The sequence below is a fragment of the Culex quinquefasciatus genome, chromosome 3, assembly GCF_015732765.1.
Source record: "Culex quinquefasciatus strain JHB chromosome 3, VPISU_Cqui_1.0_pri_paternal, whole genome shotgun sequence".
Taxonomy (NCBI): domain Eukaryota; kingdom Metazoa; phylum Arthropoda; class Insecta; order Diptera; family Culicidae; genus Culex; species Culex quinquefasciatus.
The window spans coordinates 174,942,121-174,960,018 of NC_051863.1; the positions used below are offsets into that span (position 1 = coordinate 174,942,121).

General features: G+C 35.3%; 1 protein-coding gene across 1 annotated transcript in view; it reads left to right on the forward strand.

Moving 5' to 3' along the window:
* LOC6047868 (obscurin) overlaps positions 1-17,898 on the forward strand; it is a 79,151-nt gene that overhangs the window by 38,348 nt on the left and 22,905 nt on the right. Inside the window, exons 5-8 of the mRNA XM_038261358.1 lie at positions 1,188-1,319; positions 1,385-1,561; positions 1,736-1,901; positions 16,884-16,976. Coding sequence (XP_038117286.1) covers positions 1,188-1,319; positions 1,385-1,561; positions 1,736-1,901; positions 16,884-16,976 — 568 coding nt within the window. The remainder of the gene's footprint in view (positions 1-1,187; positions 1,320-1,384; positions 1,562-1,735; positions 1,902-16,883; positions 16,977-17,898) is intronic.

Here is a 17,898-nt window from a genome sequence, read left to right on the forward strand (position 1 = left end):
AAACATTCTAAAAATGGAATGAAAAACGCAGGGGAATGAATTAAAAATTTATTTTAGCTGATCCATTGAAATGTTTAAGTTTTTCGAAAAAATATTTTTTTGTCCCCTGATTTTTCGGGCCAACTTCGAAGGGATGGGGAGGGGGGGGGGAGACAAAAACTTTTAATAAAATTTGTACTAGCCTAACAACTTGATAAATATTTCACCCAAAAAGAAAAGAAATTTTATTAGTTTTCAATTAAAAAGCTTGATTATATATGTGTGTCAAGTTGATATGAACCATTTGAAGAAATGTTGAGATTTTTTAGTTTTTTAGAAACTAGCAACATTTAGTAATATTTTCATTCGCTGTACTAAAAATTGTAGTGCTATTTTATTTGAAAGGTATAGTTTTGAAAAAAATTAAAAAAATCAAGGTTTGTTTTATTCAAAATAAAATTAAGAGTATTTTTTTATTTTTGGAATCATATTTTAAAAACATAACAATTTTTTTGGCCCTGTTAAATTTTAACGATATTTGTTTATTTGGGTAGATGATTCCCTTGAAAGTTAAAAAATACTCCTTTTTTGTTTTCTCTTCTCATTTAGAATAGATTTTGTTAAAAATTATATTATTCTTTCAAAATGTTTATAAATTTAGTTTTTGAAAAATGAGCTAAAACCCTTAAAAAATATGTTTAATGGGCTAAATGACGCAGAAAATTCTATTTATTTTACTCATTTTGACTGAACAAATCTAGCTTTGATATGAAATTCAATAAAATGTAAAATGATATAACAGAAGCAAATTAGCGAAAACATTTGAGCTTTGTTAGTCGAATATTAAAAGAGCAGTTCAGTAAATGAGAATACGCGTGCCCTACTCATTTTGTTTCAAAAAATATATAGAGCCCATCCAATAACCAGGAGGTTTTTTTTAATTGGAAGAATTTTTTTGTCGCATTCAAATTTAGTATTTTTTTTACATAATAATACATAATGAAGCATAAAAAGTAGTTTCTGTGATTTAAACATAGGATTTTCAGAGTTATTTTAACATTTTTCAAGTTCCGCGAAATTTGCGTGAAATTTGGTGTTTTGAAATGGAGGTCCCCGTGAAATTTGCAATTTTCGAGCGTGAAAAATCACTAAGCCTAATCATAAGCAAAAGCTAATAAAGCGATTTCAAATACTTCCATCTCCTACAGGTGGAAAGTACGAATCTTCGACGGGGATGACAACGCCAAAGCGGGCTGGATTCCGGTCTCGGTGCTGGACATCATGCACACCGACCAGGCCGTGTTCGGCGAGAAGGCCAACGATGCCGCCTACCGTCGAGAGTGAGTCATGTCCTAAATCGATGCTAAAAATGATTTAAAACTACTTCTTCCTTAATTCAAAACAGAGCTGTCGTTCGAGAGCTGATTGAAACTGAGGAAGAGTTCGGCCGCGACCTGCAGCAGGTCGTCGAGAACTACATCAAGTACATCGACAACCCGGACAACAAGATCCCCCGGATGATCCGCGATCACAAGGACGACATCTTCAACAACTTCAAACAGATCGCGGACTTTCACAACACGTAAGCAGCAATTTCGACGGTTTTTGGCACCATTTTAGGAAGCACGGTCTGCGAATTTCAAAAAACCTTGCAAAAGTGACAACCGAAACCGGTCTTCTTTTCCGCTCAATTTAAGTCATCGCCTGGTCTATATTTGAGCATTTTTTTTATTCTTATTTTCTTTGGCTCCATCAGCGTACTGATCGAGGGCGTCAAGTACAACGCCAACAATCCAAAAATGATCGGCAAAACGTTCCTGCGGTTGGAACGCGACTTCGACAAGCACGTGCGGTACTGCCGGGATGTGCCGGCCGCCCAAGAGTTTCTGGCCGCCAACGACGCCGTGCGGGACTTTTTTATGGTAAGTTCAAACTGCTGCTATAATTTTATTCCAACCGATTTCGACGCGACGCGCCAAAGTTCCAAAATTAATCAGCACCATCTCGCGGTTGGCGATGGAAGCTCGCAAGTTTTCCTGTCTCAAACTGCGCATGTCCAACTTGGCCAACCGCGTCTTCCCCCCAACCAGCAATGTCGCACCGCTAATCCGCCGGGTTTCAATTTCAAGTGGCGTTGATGTTGACAGCATGTGATGCGCTTAATACGGTCGAGTTTTCGCGCACCATCAGACTCCGTATGTTGTGGTCGTCGACACCTCTTTGAGATATGTTGCGCCTGGTGTCGTTTAATCTGATGTTATAGCGGACAAGCCGACAACTAGTCAACCCATTTGCAGCGGTTGTCAAGGTTGATGACATGCTCGTTAGGCCACGACGAAGTCGCAGAGGTTGCAACATTGTAGTCCTGGGGTTGATTTATGGGCGGGTTGAGTTTGATTGCTGGGGGATTAACGAAGGAGGAAGGATTAAACGGTACAATATATTTGCCAATTTTTGTTCCTTGAAAAGAATAAGGTAATAAAACTCCTTATTTTTTGGAATATAATAGATTTGCTGGTTTTACTTTTTTATTTTGACTCTGCCAATGATCGATGATATTATAGACAAGCATATGAAAAATCAAGAAGTCTGTTGAAAATAGGGAAAACAAAAGTCAATTATTGCAGACTTCAATAAACTTTTTTTTGCTGTTTGGGGTTTTTTGAATACCCCTTACTTGATGGCTTAAAAAAAATAAATTATTAAGCCTTTGAACAACATTCCATTGTGAAACTACTTACTTTTCCTGCCATTCTCTAATGACAAAATGGCTTTATTTTCATCGCATAAATAACAATGCTAAAAGTTCTTTTCTGCATCCATTTGATTGATGAAATGTTTAAATTCAGTTGTGTTGATTTCGACACCACAATAATCTTTTTTTTTTGTTTGTCAATCATTTCGAAATCTTGGAAAACGATACAGCTGCTGTTCACATGTATCAGAAGTATTTGGTTTTGTTTTTGAAATTAAATGTGCCAGAATTGAAAAAAAAAAACAATTATTCAACTGGCTCACAATATAAAAATCGGTTCAATATGATCAATCTTTCAACCCGTAAGGCAGATTTTGGGGTTTTTGCTGAATGGCACTATTTCGCTACCGCACATGGCAAAAGTTCTAGAACCCATGAGAATTATTTCATCTACTACAGCCAGCTCTACATTTATTCTCGCTTCAAATAAAAGAAATAATTTGATAAAGTGGGAAGGATGAGGAATTAGGAAAAATATGAAAACAATAGAAAAATTATATATATTTTTTAAATATATTGTAAAAACGTTGTAGCATTTGCAAATAAATATTAAAAGTTCAAATTTTACTTAATATGGTTCAATGACACTGTGATCAGGAAAAACAGTGCATTAAAAATTACCCAATAAATAGTCCTTAAACAAAAATAGATTGTTCAAGGTATTAATTATCTCAAAATCGTATAAAATTATAAAAATAATTTATCTTACAGAACACCAGGTAGTTATTATTGATCAGCACGACTGAGTGCTTCTAGCATATGCGGCGAGTGTAGCTAATTTAGGTAATCTCAAATACTCAAAACTTTAAAATTCGATATCTCTGGAACGAAACATATTCCTTTCTGTCGATAAGTGATTCTTATGTAAAATTGGACGGGGAATACGATGGTGAGGTAAAATTTAAAAAATAAATAGGGCTGTTTTGAGATATAGCCATTTCAAGTTTTCAATTGTGCAATACAGGTAGAAAACATATTTTAATCTAAGTTTTGATCACGGAAATGGATTCTACGTCCAATTTCCTTCAAAATTGAGTCTAAGACCGACCCTCTAAGATTTGTGGTTCCTGGGTTATCGTCGTTTGAAGATATAGGTTTCGCTCAAAAATCGCCAAAAAGGCGATTTTTTGGGAGGGTACAAAAATGGAGGGGTTGGTCCGATTTGGATGAAATTCGGAATTTTTGCATGTTTTGATAGTCTCAACAGCTCTGCCAAATTTGAGCAGAATCGGATATGGTAATTTTCGAATGCTTTTGGAAAATTTGGAATGCATTTTCTCAACATTTCTTTGATTTAACATTTTCAAATCACTTCAGAACATTTTTGGGGTCATATTTAACCTCAAGGACCCAAAACAAGAAAACGAAAAACAATTTTTTAGTTGATTCGTTTATCCGAATTAAAATTTTCCGAGTGCTTCAGATAATCGCACTTGGACTGTATGTTCAAACACTGAACAACAAAAACTGCTTCAACAGAAAATTCATATTTTTTTTCAAATTTAAAATTCAACCGTCAAACTGAATATAAAATGCAATTTATTAGGTTCGTTCCATACATCCCACTTAAATGACCTCCGATTTTTTCCCTGCAAGTTACTTCAACGATATCGACTACACCCACCACCGCTGAACTGCCCCTGATCGCATAAATGTCCCATATGCATTTTCATCGATTTCGAGTTAATGATGCAGTTTGGTTCAAAATTGTGTGCTCTTTCTAAAGAGAATATAACATCCAGTACTTTGTTCTAGAAATCAGGAGGAAATCCAGTTTTTTCGCGAAAACTTAACACGTAGCCTTATGTATGGGACAAACTTCAAATGCGTTTTTCTCAGCTTGCTGTTTTTGCATATGGGACATTTATGCGAACATGGGCAGTGAACTTGCTCGAATTTATTGGCCATTTTTGGGACGGCAAGACATGTGACGCCAAGCCAGCTGGCCGTCCGTCAGTCAGAAGGTGGCTGTATAGCATGCGGGGTGGTGTCACCATCAACCGACACCAGTTACATACAAATTTGCCAAACTTGAGCGGAAAATGAGAAAAATTCTTCCCAACGTGCCGCCGCGAGACTGTCTTAAAATTAGACCACGTTGGACGGATGGCTAGAAGAAACACAAGAAGAAGAAAAAAGATGGTCAATGTTATTAAAATGACCACAAGAATTTTTCTAGATCTTTTTTCTACAAAATGCATCAGTTTGAGGAATTTAGTTGAACTCAAATCTTTAAAAAAGGCATTGCAAGTTTCTTCGACTTTTCAGACATAAAACCAACGCAAGATTGCGTCAAAATATTTGACACACACACACCAACAAAAAAATTTATGGTGCTTTCCCATTTTCCTCAAATGACATAACAGAACACAAAGTTTGACGACCACCAGCAAGGGAAGAATGGGATGAGATAACTGAAGAGAACAATAAAACAAGAATAGATGTCACCGCTCTGAAGCAGGAAAAAAACGTGTGTGTGAAAGCGTCTTCGTTGCTCAATCTCTAGCAGTGAAAATCGTTTCCGGATTTTTCGGTTCAAAGAAGACAGCTGATGTTCAGGCGCCGAGGAAAAGTCAGTTTCAAAATGTTACGAAATTATGTCTTAATTATTAAAAAATGCAATTTTTCAAACAAGGATATGACAGAAAAATATTGCTTCATAAACTCGAAATTAAAAAATCTGACAAATTACCGCAAATGTCCTTGTTTTGTCGCCAGCACCCTCTGTCTGTGTTTTGGAATCCGGAGGATCAATCTCTCAAACGGCGGTGGTGGCGGCACCATTTGTCACGGTCGATCATTTGAACCACTTTCGGCGAGGATCAACGAAAAAAAAAACGGGCGCCAAAACAACATTTCAGTGGGTTTACGCCGGATGCGGCGGTCTCACTCTCTGCGGGAAACTCAACTGAGCGTGAGAGCGCGTGAGTGACCAGGGGGAGAGCAGAGGGGAAATGAGTGCATTGGGGAATGCCAAGGAGAGTGATTGGAACGCGATCTTTTTTTTTAATATGAATGAACAATAAATTTAAAAAAAAAAACTACAAAAATAAAGCAAAGAATTGAAAAAATGAACACAACGTTTTATTTTAGAGCAATTCCAGCTCAAATCAGGATTTTGTCTGGTACTTTTGTACCCGACCCTCTCCGATTTCAATGAAACTTTGTAGACATGTTATCCTAGGTCTATATAAGCCATTTTTGTGTATATGGAGCAAACAGTACTCGAAAATAACATTTGAGAAGGGCGTGAGGTTTTTAAATATTTTTGTATTTTGCAATTTAAAAATTACTTTATCTCGAAGCCGTTGCATCGTATCAAAAAGTGGTCAAAGACAAACTCGTAGGAAATTGGACGGTCTTTCTGAAAAAAAAAATACACTGAAATACACGCCACTTCTATGAGATTTCTTGATTTTTAAGTTTAAAAGTTAAATTTCAAGGTGATGTCACGATTTTTTTTCGCTCAAAATTTTTGAGGAAATAGCCTAAAATATTGCAAAAAGACTCACAAAAAATGCAGGATGGTATGTCTCTCCTAAAAAAATACAAAAATCTTTTACTAAAACTGTTTTTTTTTTTTTTGAAAAGTGGTCTTAACGTCAAAATTTTCAAAAACCGATAGTGGGAATCGATTCCCCAGACAATTTTACATAAAAGTCTCCATATTGACCATTGCCTTAAGTCCAATCCTTGGGAAGATACAGCGGTTTTAAAAATAAAAATGATGAAAAAACTGGATTTTTTGTGGATTTTGGCAATTTCTATATGACGGACTTGGTTTTTTAGTTTCGTAAATATTTTTACCGGAAAGCTCGTCCAATTTCCCATAAATTTGTCTTTGACAGCATTTCAATTGGATGTATGACCTTACAGATATAAGTTTAATTACATTGCTCATAACTGTAAATAGAATATTTTTTTCAGTGTGGTAGAAAAATGGATAGTAAATAAGCTTACATAAATAGATAAAACGAGTTAAATTGACAAGCTGTCAAAGACAAACTTATGGGAAATTGGACGAGCTTTCCGGTAAAAATATTTACGAAACTAAAAAACCAAGTCTGTCATATAGAAATTGCCAAAAACCACAAAAAAAAACAGTTTTTCATAATATTTATTTTTAAAGCCGCTGTATCTTCCCAAGGATTGGACTTAGGACAATGGTCAATATGGAGACTTTTATGTAAAATTGTCTGAGGAATCGATTCCCACTATGAAAATTTTGACGTTTAGACCACTTTTCAAAAAAACAGTTTTAGTAAATGATTTTTGTATTTTTTTAGGAGAGACATACCATTCTGCATTTATCATCTTTTTGTAACATTTTAGGCTATTTCCTCAAAAATTTTGAGCTAAAAAAAATCGTGACATCACCTTGAAATTTAACTTTTAAACTTAAAAATCAAAAAATCTCATAGAAGTGGCGTGTATTTTTGTTTCAGTGCATTTTTTCGGAAAGCTCGTCCAATTTTTTACGAGTTTGTCTTTGACCACTTTTTGATACGATGCAACGGCTTCGAGATAAAGTAATTTTTAAATTGCAAAATACAAAAATATTTTAAAACCTTACGCCCTTCTCAAATGTTATTTTCGAGTACTGGGCTCCATTTATACAAAAATGGCTTATATAGGCCTAGGATAACATGTCACAAAGTTTCATTGAAATCGGAGAGGGTCGGGTACAAAAGTACCAGTAAAATTCCTGATTTGAGCTGGAATTGCTCTTTATTCAAGATTTTACTCATTTTTAGTTTGTACAACGGATACATGATTCAGTATAATTTGAATAAAAACATCAGTAAAAAAAATACATTCTACTTGATAATATTTGAAAAATGTATGGCTTTACCATATAAACTTTATCATAAATCTTGAATTTGCGATTTCTAGAACTTTTTTATGTTTATTGAGATACTGTATCAAGTATTACAAAATCGTTATCAGATATCTACGTTTGAAACCATTGAAATAATGAAATAATCAAATATTTGTTAGATTGATCAAGGTTAATGTTTGAATTATATTTTTGATTTAATTTATTTTGCTGGCAAATTTTTGATGATTAAATCAATATTTTTTTTAATAAACCATATTTCTAATTTTCAAAATATTTGTGAAATATAAAAATAATTTACTGGTGTTTGAAAGTGTTTTTTAGGCCGTTGCATATATTTTTCAAAGTTTATGTTCATGAGAAAAAGAGCAACAGAATTGTTTATACTCAATTTCAGGCATTTAGAAATATTACTTGAAAAATAATTCGTAACCAAAAATTCAACACCTTTGACTGTTTTGTTATATGAAAATTGGGCCATTCCAAATTTTATTAAAAGTTTTATCCTTCGATTCTGACTGAGATCAAATATGAGAAGAATTATTGCTCAAAATAAAGCCAAAATAATGAAACATTTAAGGGGCCATCCATGAACCACGTGGATGCTATGGGGGAGGGGGTTGAGATTTACGAAAAAAAGTGTCCACGTGGTTTATGGATGTTCCCTAAAAAGTGCTGCATAATCTTTTAAATTTATTATTGGATGTTAAAATTATCAGTTTCCGAATGCAAAAGATCCAGATTTGTCTATATTTTCAACTGACAGAAGGGAAAAGAAATTTCAATTTTAACCGGATATTCCGGATTGCGATGAGGTACCTCGGTCTACCAATTATAGGTATTTGATCAGAGTTCCTATAGGGTTATTTTCAAAAAATGGTCGGAGATATAATACGACATGCCATAATGAGTGTTGTAAAAACAAAGAAGATATCATATCATCAAATTTCGGCTGTATTCTAAAATGTGAGAAGAAAGAAAATACTTGTTTACTGCTTGTTGGACATAGTATCCACTTCCGGTCTATCCAAAATTTTGTTCCCAACTGAGATACTTTTCAATTTATCGTCAGTTGTGTGCTATCTTGTGACAACGACCATTTAGTACTTTTCGAGAAAATCGATTTTTAAAGTTTGTTGGTAAATAATTTCAAAATTATGAATGATAGAGCCAAACTTTTTGAAGCAATCGGTTCGTATGCTATCGCTTAACAAACGCTCCAAGTTTCAACTAATTTGGTTACACCAGTTAAAAGATACAGTAAATAATGTAAACAAAAATCTGAAAAGCACGTGTCACAAGTGTGTTTCGCATAGCATAGCATAGCATTGGTGTCTACCCGTAGTTGCTACTCTGTTATTGACCAGGACCTCCAAGAATTGCTCCGTGGACCACAGATGAAGAGTAGGAACCAATCATCACCACTTCGCAACTTTCAAATGTCCCTATCATGCTAGCCAATCACAGCGCCGGCCACGACCAGTGGTAAGACACGGGGGAAGTGGTTAGGAATTTTAGTCCGATACTTGAGTGATGAAGACCGCTAAATCGGCTGCGTCTTCGACAAAGTATCACGTGAGGTTTGAGGGTGTTAGTAAGATGGGTGTGAAGCCAGGATTCACCGTGGTAAGTGATGCGGCCGGTCAAATCTATTTATAGTCCTTAATTCTTCGTATGTTCTTGGGTTCATTTTGGAAGCTTTCCAATTCGGTTCACCAAGCTTTTTTGTGGTGAATTCTGGTCGTGTTGAAAGTTCAATATTCGCCTAACAATTATGCAACCAGTGTTCTTGAATTCTACTTGCATTCAATATTGCATTTTCCTGTTCTTAGGTTCACACAGATTACAATCAAGTTTCTTGGATTCTTATAGCATTCTTAATAGTCAGGACCCGGTGCCTGCAATCCCCGTTACAGTTTATATGGAATTCCAATAAGAATGTAACAGAAAAATCAGGCTTCGGGTCCAGACTGTTAATCCTTCTAATCAACTAAGCCTCGATGGTCTGGTGGTTAGCATTTTTGTCTGCTGACCCAAAGGACGGGGGATCGAACCCCGCCGCGAGCTAATGAATTTTTCGTTCATATTCAAGTGTTCAGAATTCCCTCTTTCCATAATTTCTCGATAGGAGCAGATGGGAATCGAACCCAGAACCTTCCGCTTACAAAGCGAACAGCGTAACCATTTAGCCACGCCTACCCAACACGTGTCACAAGTGTGTTTCGAAAGTAAAATTGTACTACGTGTCACAAGTGTGCACATAATTCCCATACAAACTAAAATAGGCTTAAATCAATAGTTTAATCGACTCAATCAGTATATTTTCAAAAACAAAAGGTTGCATGGCCTTTGGATAGTATGTGTGTACATAAATTTGTGAAAAACAAGAAAAAATTTCCACATTTTCCAACAACACGTATGACGTGTCACAAGTGTGCACGATCATTTTGATGATAAATTGGTCTATGTCACAAGTGTGTATTGCGATATCCGGGAAACGGAAGCGAGTTTCCAAATTCGGGTTAAAGCATCTTTTAGTGTTTGTTAAGTATAGCAAAACGTCATCATTAACTCATTTTCGACCAAAATGGTCTATGTCACAAAATAGCACACACGTTATGTCAAATATGTCAAGCGATAGATCAAAACACGAGTAAGAAGTGTTCTGGAATGGGAGAAGATATCTATAGAAAGAATTGAAATCAATACCAGAAATGCAGAGTTTGAGGATGCAGGTTGCTGCACGACCCTGGTAATTTTTCCAAAATTGGCATCTTGTTTTTAATGATTCATTTTTTATCAAAATCTTAAAACATTTTTAAAGAATAAAGAAGTGTTTGTTTTGAAAAAAAAAAAAACTCTTTTCCAACAACTTTCCACGTCAAGATCCCAAATAAAACCACTCTTTCTCTCTGTTCCGGACCCCCGCCTCCTCCGCCCACCCCCAGATCCCACCGGGTGGTCACTCCGAGCGCTCCCAACGCTGCAAGAGCGCTGCTGGGAATGTAATTTTAGAATCCCGTCGTGACGATCGCGCCTTTCGGCCGCGGCCCGTCAGTCGTTGGTCATAGTTTCTAGTGGCAAGATCGCCCCGTCCGCGGAACGCGTTTTCTTCTTTTCTCCCACACCCAAGTGTCTGAGGAAAATTGTTCAAAGTGTTCAAGCCGTGGTCGGCAGCAGCAGCAGCAGGAAGGAAGAAGTGAGTGGCTCGCAGGGGTTTGAAGTTGGTTTGAGAAGAAATTTTGAAATTTTCCAAACGTGAAAATCGCTGGCTGACGGAGCAAGATAGAGTTGGTGAATTTGTGAGCGTTTTTTTTTTTTTTTGCTTCTTGTATTTGAGAATTTAAAGGTGAAGATCGTGCGTGCTCGTGATTGATCACTGAAGATTTGAAGGTTATCTTTGGCTCTCGCAGGAAAAATCTTGACCCACAAGTGTCACACTTTGTAGAACCAGTCAGCCAGCTAGTCAGTGTGTATGTGTTTGTGTGTTATGTAATAATACCAGACTCAGTGACAGTGGAAGTTGTGCGAAAATAGGACACAGGAAAATTCAACTTTCTCTTGTTCATCGCAGATTTTTTCCCGAATTTGGATACTTCCAACGCAGTTCAGGATTGGCGGTTTCTGCAGACGAGCTCTAGAAACTCCAAGAGGTTAGCTAAAATTTTGCAATTTTTCACTCCCACGGCCATTTTCCGACCGCGACGGACACATACAGACACACATACACAGAATGTACCGGATGTCGAGTTGAGCCGAATCTGAGATCACGCTCGCTCTGGAACCCCCTCCGTAGATCATGTTTTAGACGAGGAGGTCTTCATCAGTGGATTTCCAATAATAAATTTTCCAATCTTTATCTCCGGTTCTGTCCTGAATTAAACCCATTTTCCCATTAAATCTCGCAAACTACCACAGGCAAACACCAACCGCCACCACTTCCACCACCACAATCAGAGGCGGTTTATATTTATAACAATCTCGAAATCAAGTCTGGCTTTTTCGCACAAAGCGCCAAAAAACCTAGCTCAAACGCGCCCATGATTCGCTCATTGCGCGTATTCAAGGACACCTGGCCCAATCGCCAGAGATCAATGAAACTACGCGGCATTTGTTTACCAAACAACCAACACATACACACAAAACACACACACAGACAACAGTTACACCTCTTAAGAGGTTGTTTACACCTGCAATCCATACCCTTGGTCTGAACCTCGCGAGGAATTCCCACCACCACCTCACCTTTCGAAATGTGCAGCTTGGATCGACACCGAGCGTCAACAGGTGGTGGCTCGGCCGCTCTCCCAAGTTCATGGAGTGGGTCCAAGAAATGTGGTTCCAATTTCACGCAACGCCCCCACATGTGGCGGACGATTGCATCACTGCCAGCTCGGTTGGCGACACTGACAGTTGCTGGTTTTTCAAGTTTTTTTCTTTTTCGTTTTCCTTTTTTTACGGAACAGAGCAGTTCAAGAAAAATGAGTGTAATTAAACACACATCAGAGTGAAATTTTCCCGACACTCGCGCAATGTTTTTGCGAAAAACTCTGACGCGCGTGGAAAAGGGTGTAAAATCGGATGGCGAGTGTTACTTATTTTTCGATAAACAGTGCAGAAATTCGGTATTGACATTGTGTAAGCGAGCGGTAGACAAACCAGGCAGTTAAAATAATACTTCTTGGAAATTTGTTAATGTACACAGAAAAAAAAGTTGAATTCTGGAATGTTAAAAATTTGGTAGGTTGAATATAACATCTTTTTTTGAGCATTATTACATAAAAAATGTGTAAAAATGTGAACCTGATGATAATTCATCAAAAACTGATGAAAATTCATCATTTTCTGGGGTAAAATTAATCATTTTTTTGCCACAAAATCTGTCACCATTTCCTGATGAATATTATAATCATTTTTTTTTCTGTGTAGGGAGAGTTGCTTCTTATTTTCATTATACTAAGCTGAGCGACCTATTCTAAATATCTTAGGTTGTTTTTCACTTTCAGAGAAGCTTTGAATCAACAACTTTTATCTTGACTTTTATTAAATGAATGTTGTTGATTAATATGAAAAATAAATAGAATAAATTTTATTCATTATTTTTTTAAAGTGATTAAAATAGGTATTTTCCCCTACTTTGAATCTATCAACACATAAAAAAATATATTTTATCACCGGCATGAATTGAGTTCAACAAATCATATAAGTTATATCTTTCTATCAATTTGTTTGTTTGTTTTTTTTTTGTGATAATGGAATTATAAAATATTACAAAACTGCAGTAAAACAAAACAGTTTTCTCAATATTTTTTAGTTTAATGAGTTCTCTTTATTTATCATAAAATAACCATACTCACTGAAGCTATGATGGCTTGGTAAAAAAAACCGTCGACTTCTTGCTTGTTACGGCGGTAGACCCACCGATCTTAACTCCAAGGAGTTTCTGGATGAACCAGAACATACTTACATAGTAAAACAAAATCATATTATAAAACATAAATATTTCATCTGGGAATAAACACGAATTTCGACTCAGAAAAATGTGTTAAATTACATATTTGTATGTGGAATTGCACTTTTCCCTCATAGAATGTAAAATTACATCTTAATATTAAACCATACAATTTGCAAACTTCAATTTATTAGCGGGAAAGGTTATTGTGTCTTTCAAAAACTCAAACCCCTTAAGGCTTCTTCCTTGGTAAATTTAGACATTTTTAGAGGTAAAATTGAATATTGACAAAAAAGATGTACTCATTCCCAGATTTAAAATTTTAATGATTTTATACTGTGTACTTTACTAAAATGTTTAGTTTTCGATGTTGATTTCTTCAACACATGCAATGTTTTAAAAAAGTCTGAAAAACTTGACAAACACAAGATGGACAAAAAAATAAACTAAAGGATAGCTTCATTATTATATAGCAGAAATATTAGTGATAACAGAAATCAAGTTTTTCACAAAAAAACAATCATGTTTTTCCAAAAACAGCAAACTATTTTTTTACTTTTAATAAACATAATAATTTATTAAATTTGAAATTGGTAAATTTACAAACTATCTAGAATAAAATAAAAACTTGCATAATTTTAATTTTTTTTTGAAAAATTGCGTATTTGTCTTGTCTTTTAGTTTTGTATATTGTTCATATTATTATTTTATCCTAATTAACATTTTCCTAAAATTAATCATTTTTTTGCCACAAAATCTGTCACCATTTCCTGATGAATATTATAATCATTTTTTTCTGTGTAGGGAGAGTTGCTTCTTATTTTCATTATACTAAGCTGAGCGACCTATTCTAAATATCTTAGGTTGTTTTTCACTTTCAGAGAAGCTTTGAATCAACAACTTTTATCTTGACTTTTATTAAATGAATGTTGTTGATTAATATGAAAAATAAATAGAATAAATTTTAGTAAAGTGATTAAAATAGGTATTTGCCCCTACTTTGAATCTATGAACACATAAAAAAATATATTTTATCACTGGCATGAATTGAATTCAACAAATCATATAAGTTATATCTTTCTATCAATTTGTTTGTTTGTTTTTTTGTGATAATGGAATTATAAAAATAAAATATTACAAAATAAAAAATAAACTCACCTTCTAATTTAAAGCTAAACTTTCAATTTATTGAAGCAAACAGTATTACAAAATGATTCACTTCATGCATTCTTACAGAAATCCTGCTGTCAAAAATTTAAAATTCATCAACGAATATATGAAAATAAATTCCTTAAATTTATAAGTTATTTTTCGATCCATGGTCCCAAAATTCAATATTTTCAAAAAGCTTGAAATAGCCCTAATTTAATAAAAATGAAAATAATAAACTTTGTACAAAGTTTTTTTTTATAGTAAACAATCAATTACACAACACGACATTTTCGAAGTTGATGTCAGTAAACAGTTCAAGTTTCACTCGTTGAACACGCTATAATTGACAGAATTGAAATTACGTGAATTTGCAACGAAAAAATAAAAATATAGATTTTAGGTATAAATTCTATGAGTTCATCAACTGAACAGTGTAAAATGTATTTTAAAACACTTTTTTCATTTAAATGTGAAGACTATGGCTTGTTATTTAAATTTTTATTTTTTTTATAGTTTTGCCCCCCCCCCCTTGACCTCGGCCAGGGCCGAGGGACAAAAACTTTTTTAAATATTTGCATCGGCCTAAACTTCAAAAAATATTTGCAACGGCCTTTTACCCGAAATTTACAATGTTATTTATTGGCAGAAATTTCACCTAAATTCAATTCTGTCAATTGAGGCGTGTTCAGGGAGCTTTTCGGTTTTTATATAATCAAAATCCATTTTGGAATTCGGGAATTCGGGAATTCGGGAATTCGGGAAGAATTGTTCTAAAGTGTTTTCGAAAAAAAATAAAGGAGATTTGAAGAAAATAAAAAAAATATTTCATGTACACTTTAATACCGCACTGGATTATTCTAAGTGAAGCAAAATAAGAGCGAATTACCAACGCTATTTTATTACAACCTGTAAAAAAACAAAATATTGAGAGGTAATAGGGAAAGAAATTAAGATCATAATTTTTTCAATTGTTTTGAAATAAATTCCAATGTTATTCTTACTCAAATTAACTTATCTTAAGTTATACTAAAGCATTCAGATGTAAGGGTAAACAATAACAACACATTTTTTTATTTATAAAAAAATAGGTCAAATGCCTCCTCCGCTCAACCAAACCAGAATGTCCTCTATATCAACCAGAAGATCTGTCAAGTTGAGGGCCAATTTTCCCACGATTACCCTCACCCAAACCAAGCAAAAGAACACCGAAAGGTGTGAAAAACTTTCCACCACCCAGCAGCACGAGGTGACGGTTTTACGAGTGAAATAAAAATATTTGGAATCGACCCAAGTTCAACACGCCCACGCATTTTGCCCATGCTTGAATGTCTAAATTTCCACGCAAATAATGATGATCTGTGAGGTGCGGTGCGAGCAAGTTGGCAAAATAATCTGGTGAAATTTAAATTATCGCATGCCGGGGGAAATTTGGTCGTTCGATCATAATTTACGATTTTAGTGTTACGAAAATGTGCCCGGAATTTCAAATTTGGTGCGTAATTAGTGTTCAGTAATTTATGTCGCCAAGTTGAAAGGACAGAAATTTTAAATAAAATGAGATATTTCAAAGAAAACAGCTCAGCAAACATGCCAGCCAGTGGGGAATCTATCTTCCGGGGTTGTTTACAAGTAACTTCAGTCGTGTTCGATTTTGGAACGAACATGCTTTGCTAGCTGGGCGAAATCCATGTGACGCAAATCGCCTAAGTTATTGCTAATTACACAAAATCTTTGATGTCATACGGGCGAGCGCTCGGGAAAGTGATTTGTGCGTTGGTTGGCGTTGGTTTTAATTGGAGTGCAAAAAAAGTTCATTCGTTAGGAAATATAAATTAAAATCGAGCACCATGCGCCTCCATGGTTTTCTTTAGAGATAAATTTAAGAAGGATGACACTTAGTTAATAGAATTATTTTGTGTGGTGGTTATGAAAAATTACCTTCTTATACCTTGTTTTTTTTTGCGAAGTTTTTTCGGTTTAAGTGGTCAATTACAACAAACATTTTTCCTACAAAAATCTGCTCCTGTTTTTTGTTATCTTTCTTATTTTGAATATTTTTGCTAGAATACTCTATTGCTTTAAGTTGCTTTAAGTAAACACAAAAAAAACTTCTGTATAACAACTGTCCTCATATTGGGAGGAGAGCGCATCCACGTCGTTTATGGATGGCCCTTTCCCAACACAACATCTCAAAAGTCATCGAACTTTGGTCGGCATTTCATAACACGAAAGTTTCTCATAAATACTTCCCCCGGCAAAAGCCCCATTAAACTGTCGAGCTCAATATCCCTCAATTGCCGCACCCGCCAGAACTATGTTTCCTCATTCGCTTCGTGGCATCAGCATTGTCTGCGTCCGCTTTCAACCCACCACATACATTTTTCCGAGCAAGTAAAATCCCATCAATTTGGCAACGAGAAAAGTTCAATCCCTCGTGAATATCTCCTCCGCCGCCGCGGATAATCTCGCGATATGCCTCACAGCGAACGAAATTGCAAACATCTCCTCCCCATAAACTCAGCGCAGAAGCTCGCAGTTGAATTTCATTGACGCGAAGATCTAATTTTAACCACCCCCGTCCTCGATTTCGGTTAGATGCGAAACAATAACGAAAAATATTGATGGAGGGGGAATTTTTGCACCGCCGTCGAACAATGTTAATTGCAAAATTGCGCTACATGAAATTTTGTTTTAATTTTTACTTCTAGGACCTCTCCCAAAAACTAGACGACGACAAGAGTTTAGTGGAACACCTCAAACTACCCATCCAGCGCATCAACGACTATAAACTTTTATTCAAGGTGAGTTAATTGAGATTTTTGTTGAGTACCATGCGTCTCCACCAACTTGAAGTCGTGGAGGCGCATGGTACTAAATTTGTGCACTTCATAACATCATGCTTAACACTGAAACAACCAAACCTAAATAGTGGGGACGAAGGTTTACAACCGTACTCGGCTATACACCCTAATTTAAGCGGACAAATTTGTAAGAGATTTCCCATTAGGGGAAGGTGGGGCAAGACGACCATATGGGGCAAGAGGAACAATCGCTCGTACGGCCGTAATTTTTACAATTTTGATTATTTCCAGTATGAGGAAATGTTGCTAGCAATGCAATTAGCTGATTCTACTACCACATAACCGCCAAAACGACGTAAACGCCACGGAGCATAAGAATGAAGTTTTTTTACAAACCTTTATTTTCTTATAATATTTGGGAAGTACAAAATAAGACTTTGGGTTCGTTTTAAGGCTCATTTTATCAAAATGCAATTTTTCCTAGATCAGTAGTGTCCCTACAAATGACTTGCACCTATTATAAAGTATGATTTGACTTTTGATTATATTTGTTGAGAGCTTTTAAAAAAATTTGTTCAGGTGGGGCAAGTGTACCATATGGATTTTTAGTATGGAAAAAATACGAATTGCTGCAACAACATATTTTATTGGGAAATAAATAAATAAACGTATTTAATAACTGATAAACAATTGTTTAAAAAAATGTCCATACAAAATATAGTGATATTATGAAAATTTCCTTTTTTCATCTAAGTAATGATCTTTTTCGTAAAAACGATCAAATTTTTAGTAAAATAATATTCTTTAATCTAAAAATGAAAGAAACGTTTCAAATACATCCTAATCTGATGTATCTAAGTGATAACAGTTCAATTGTCAGCAAATTAACATGTTTTTTCATGCATTGTTCCTCTTGCCCCAA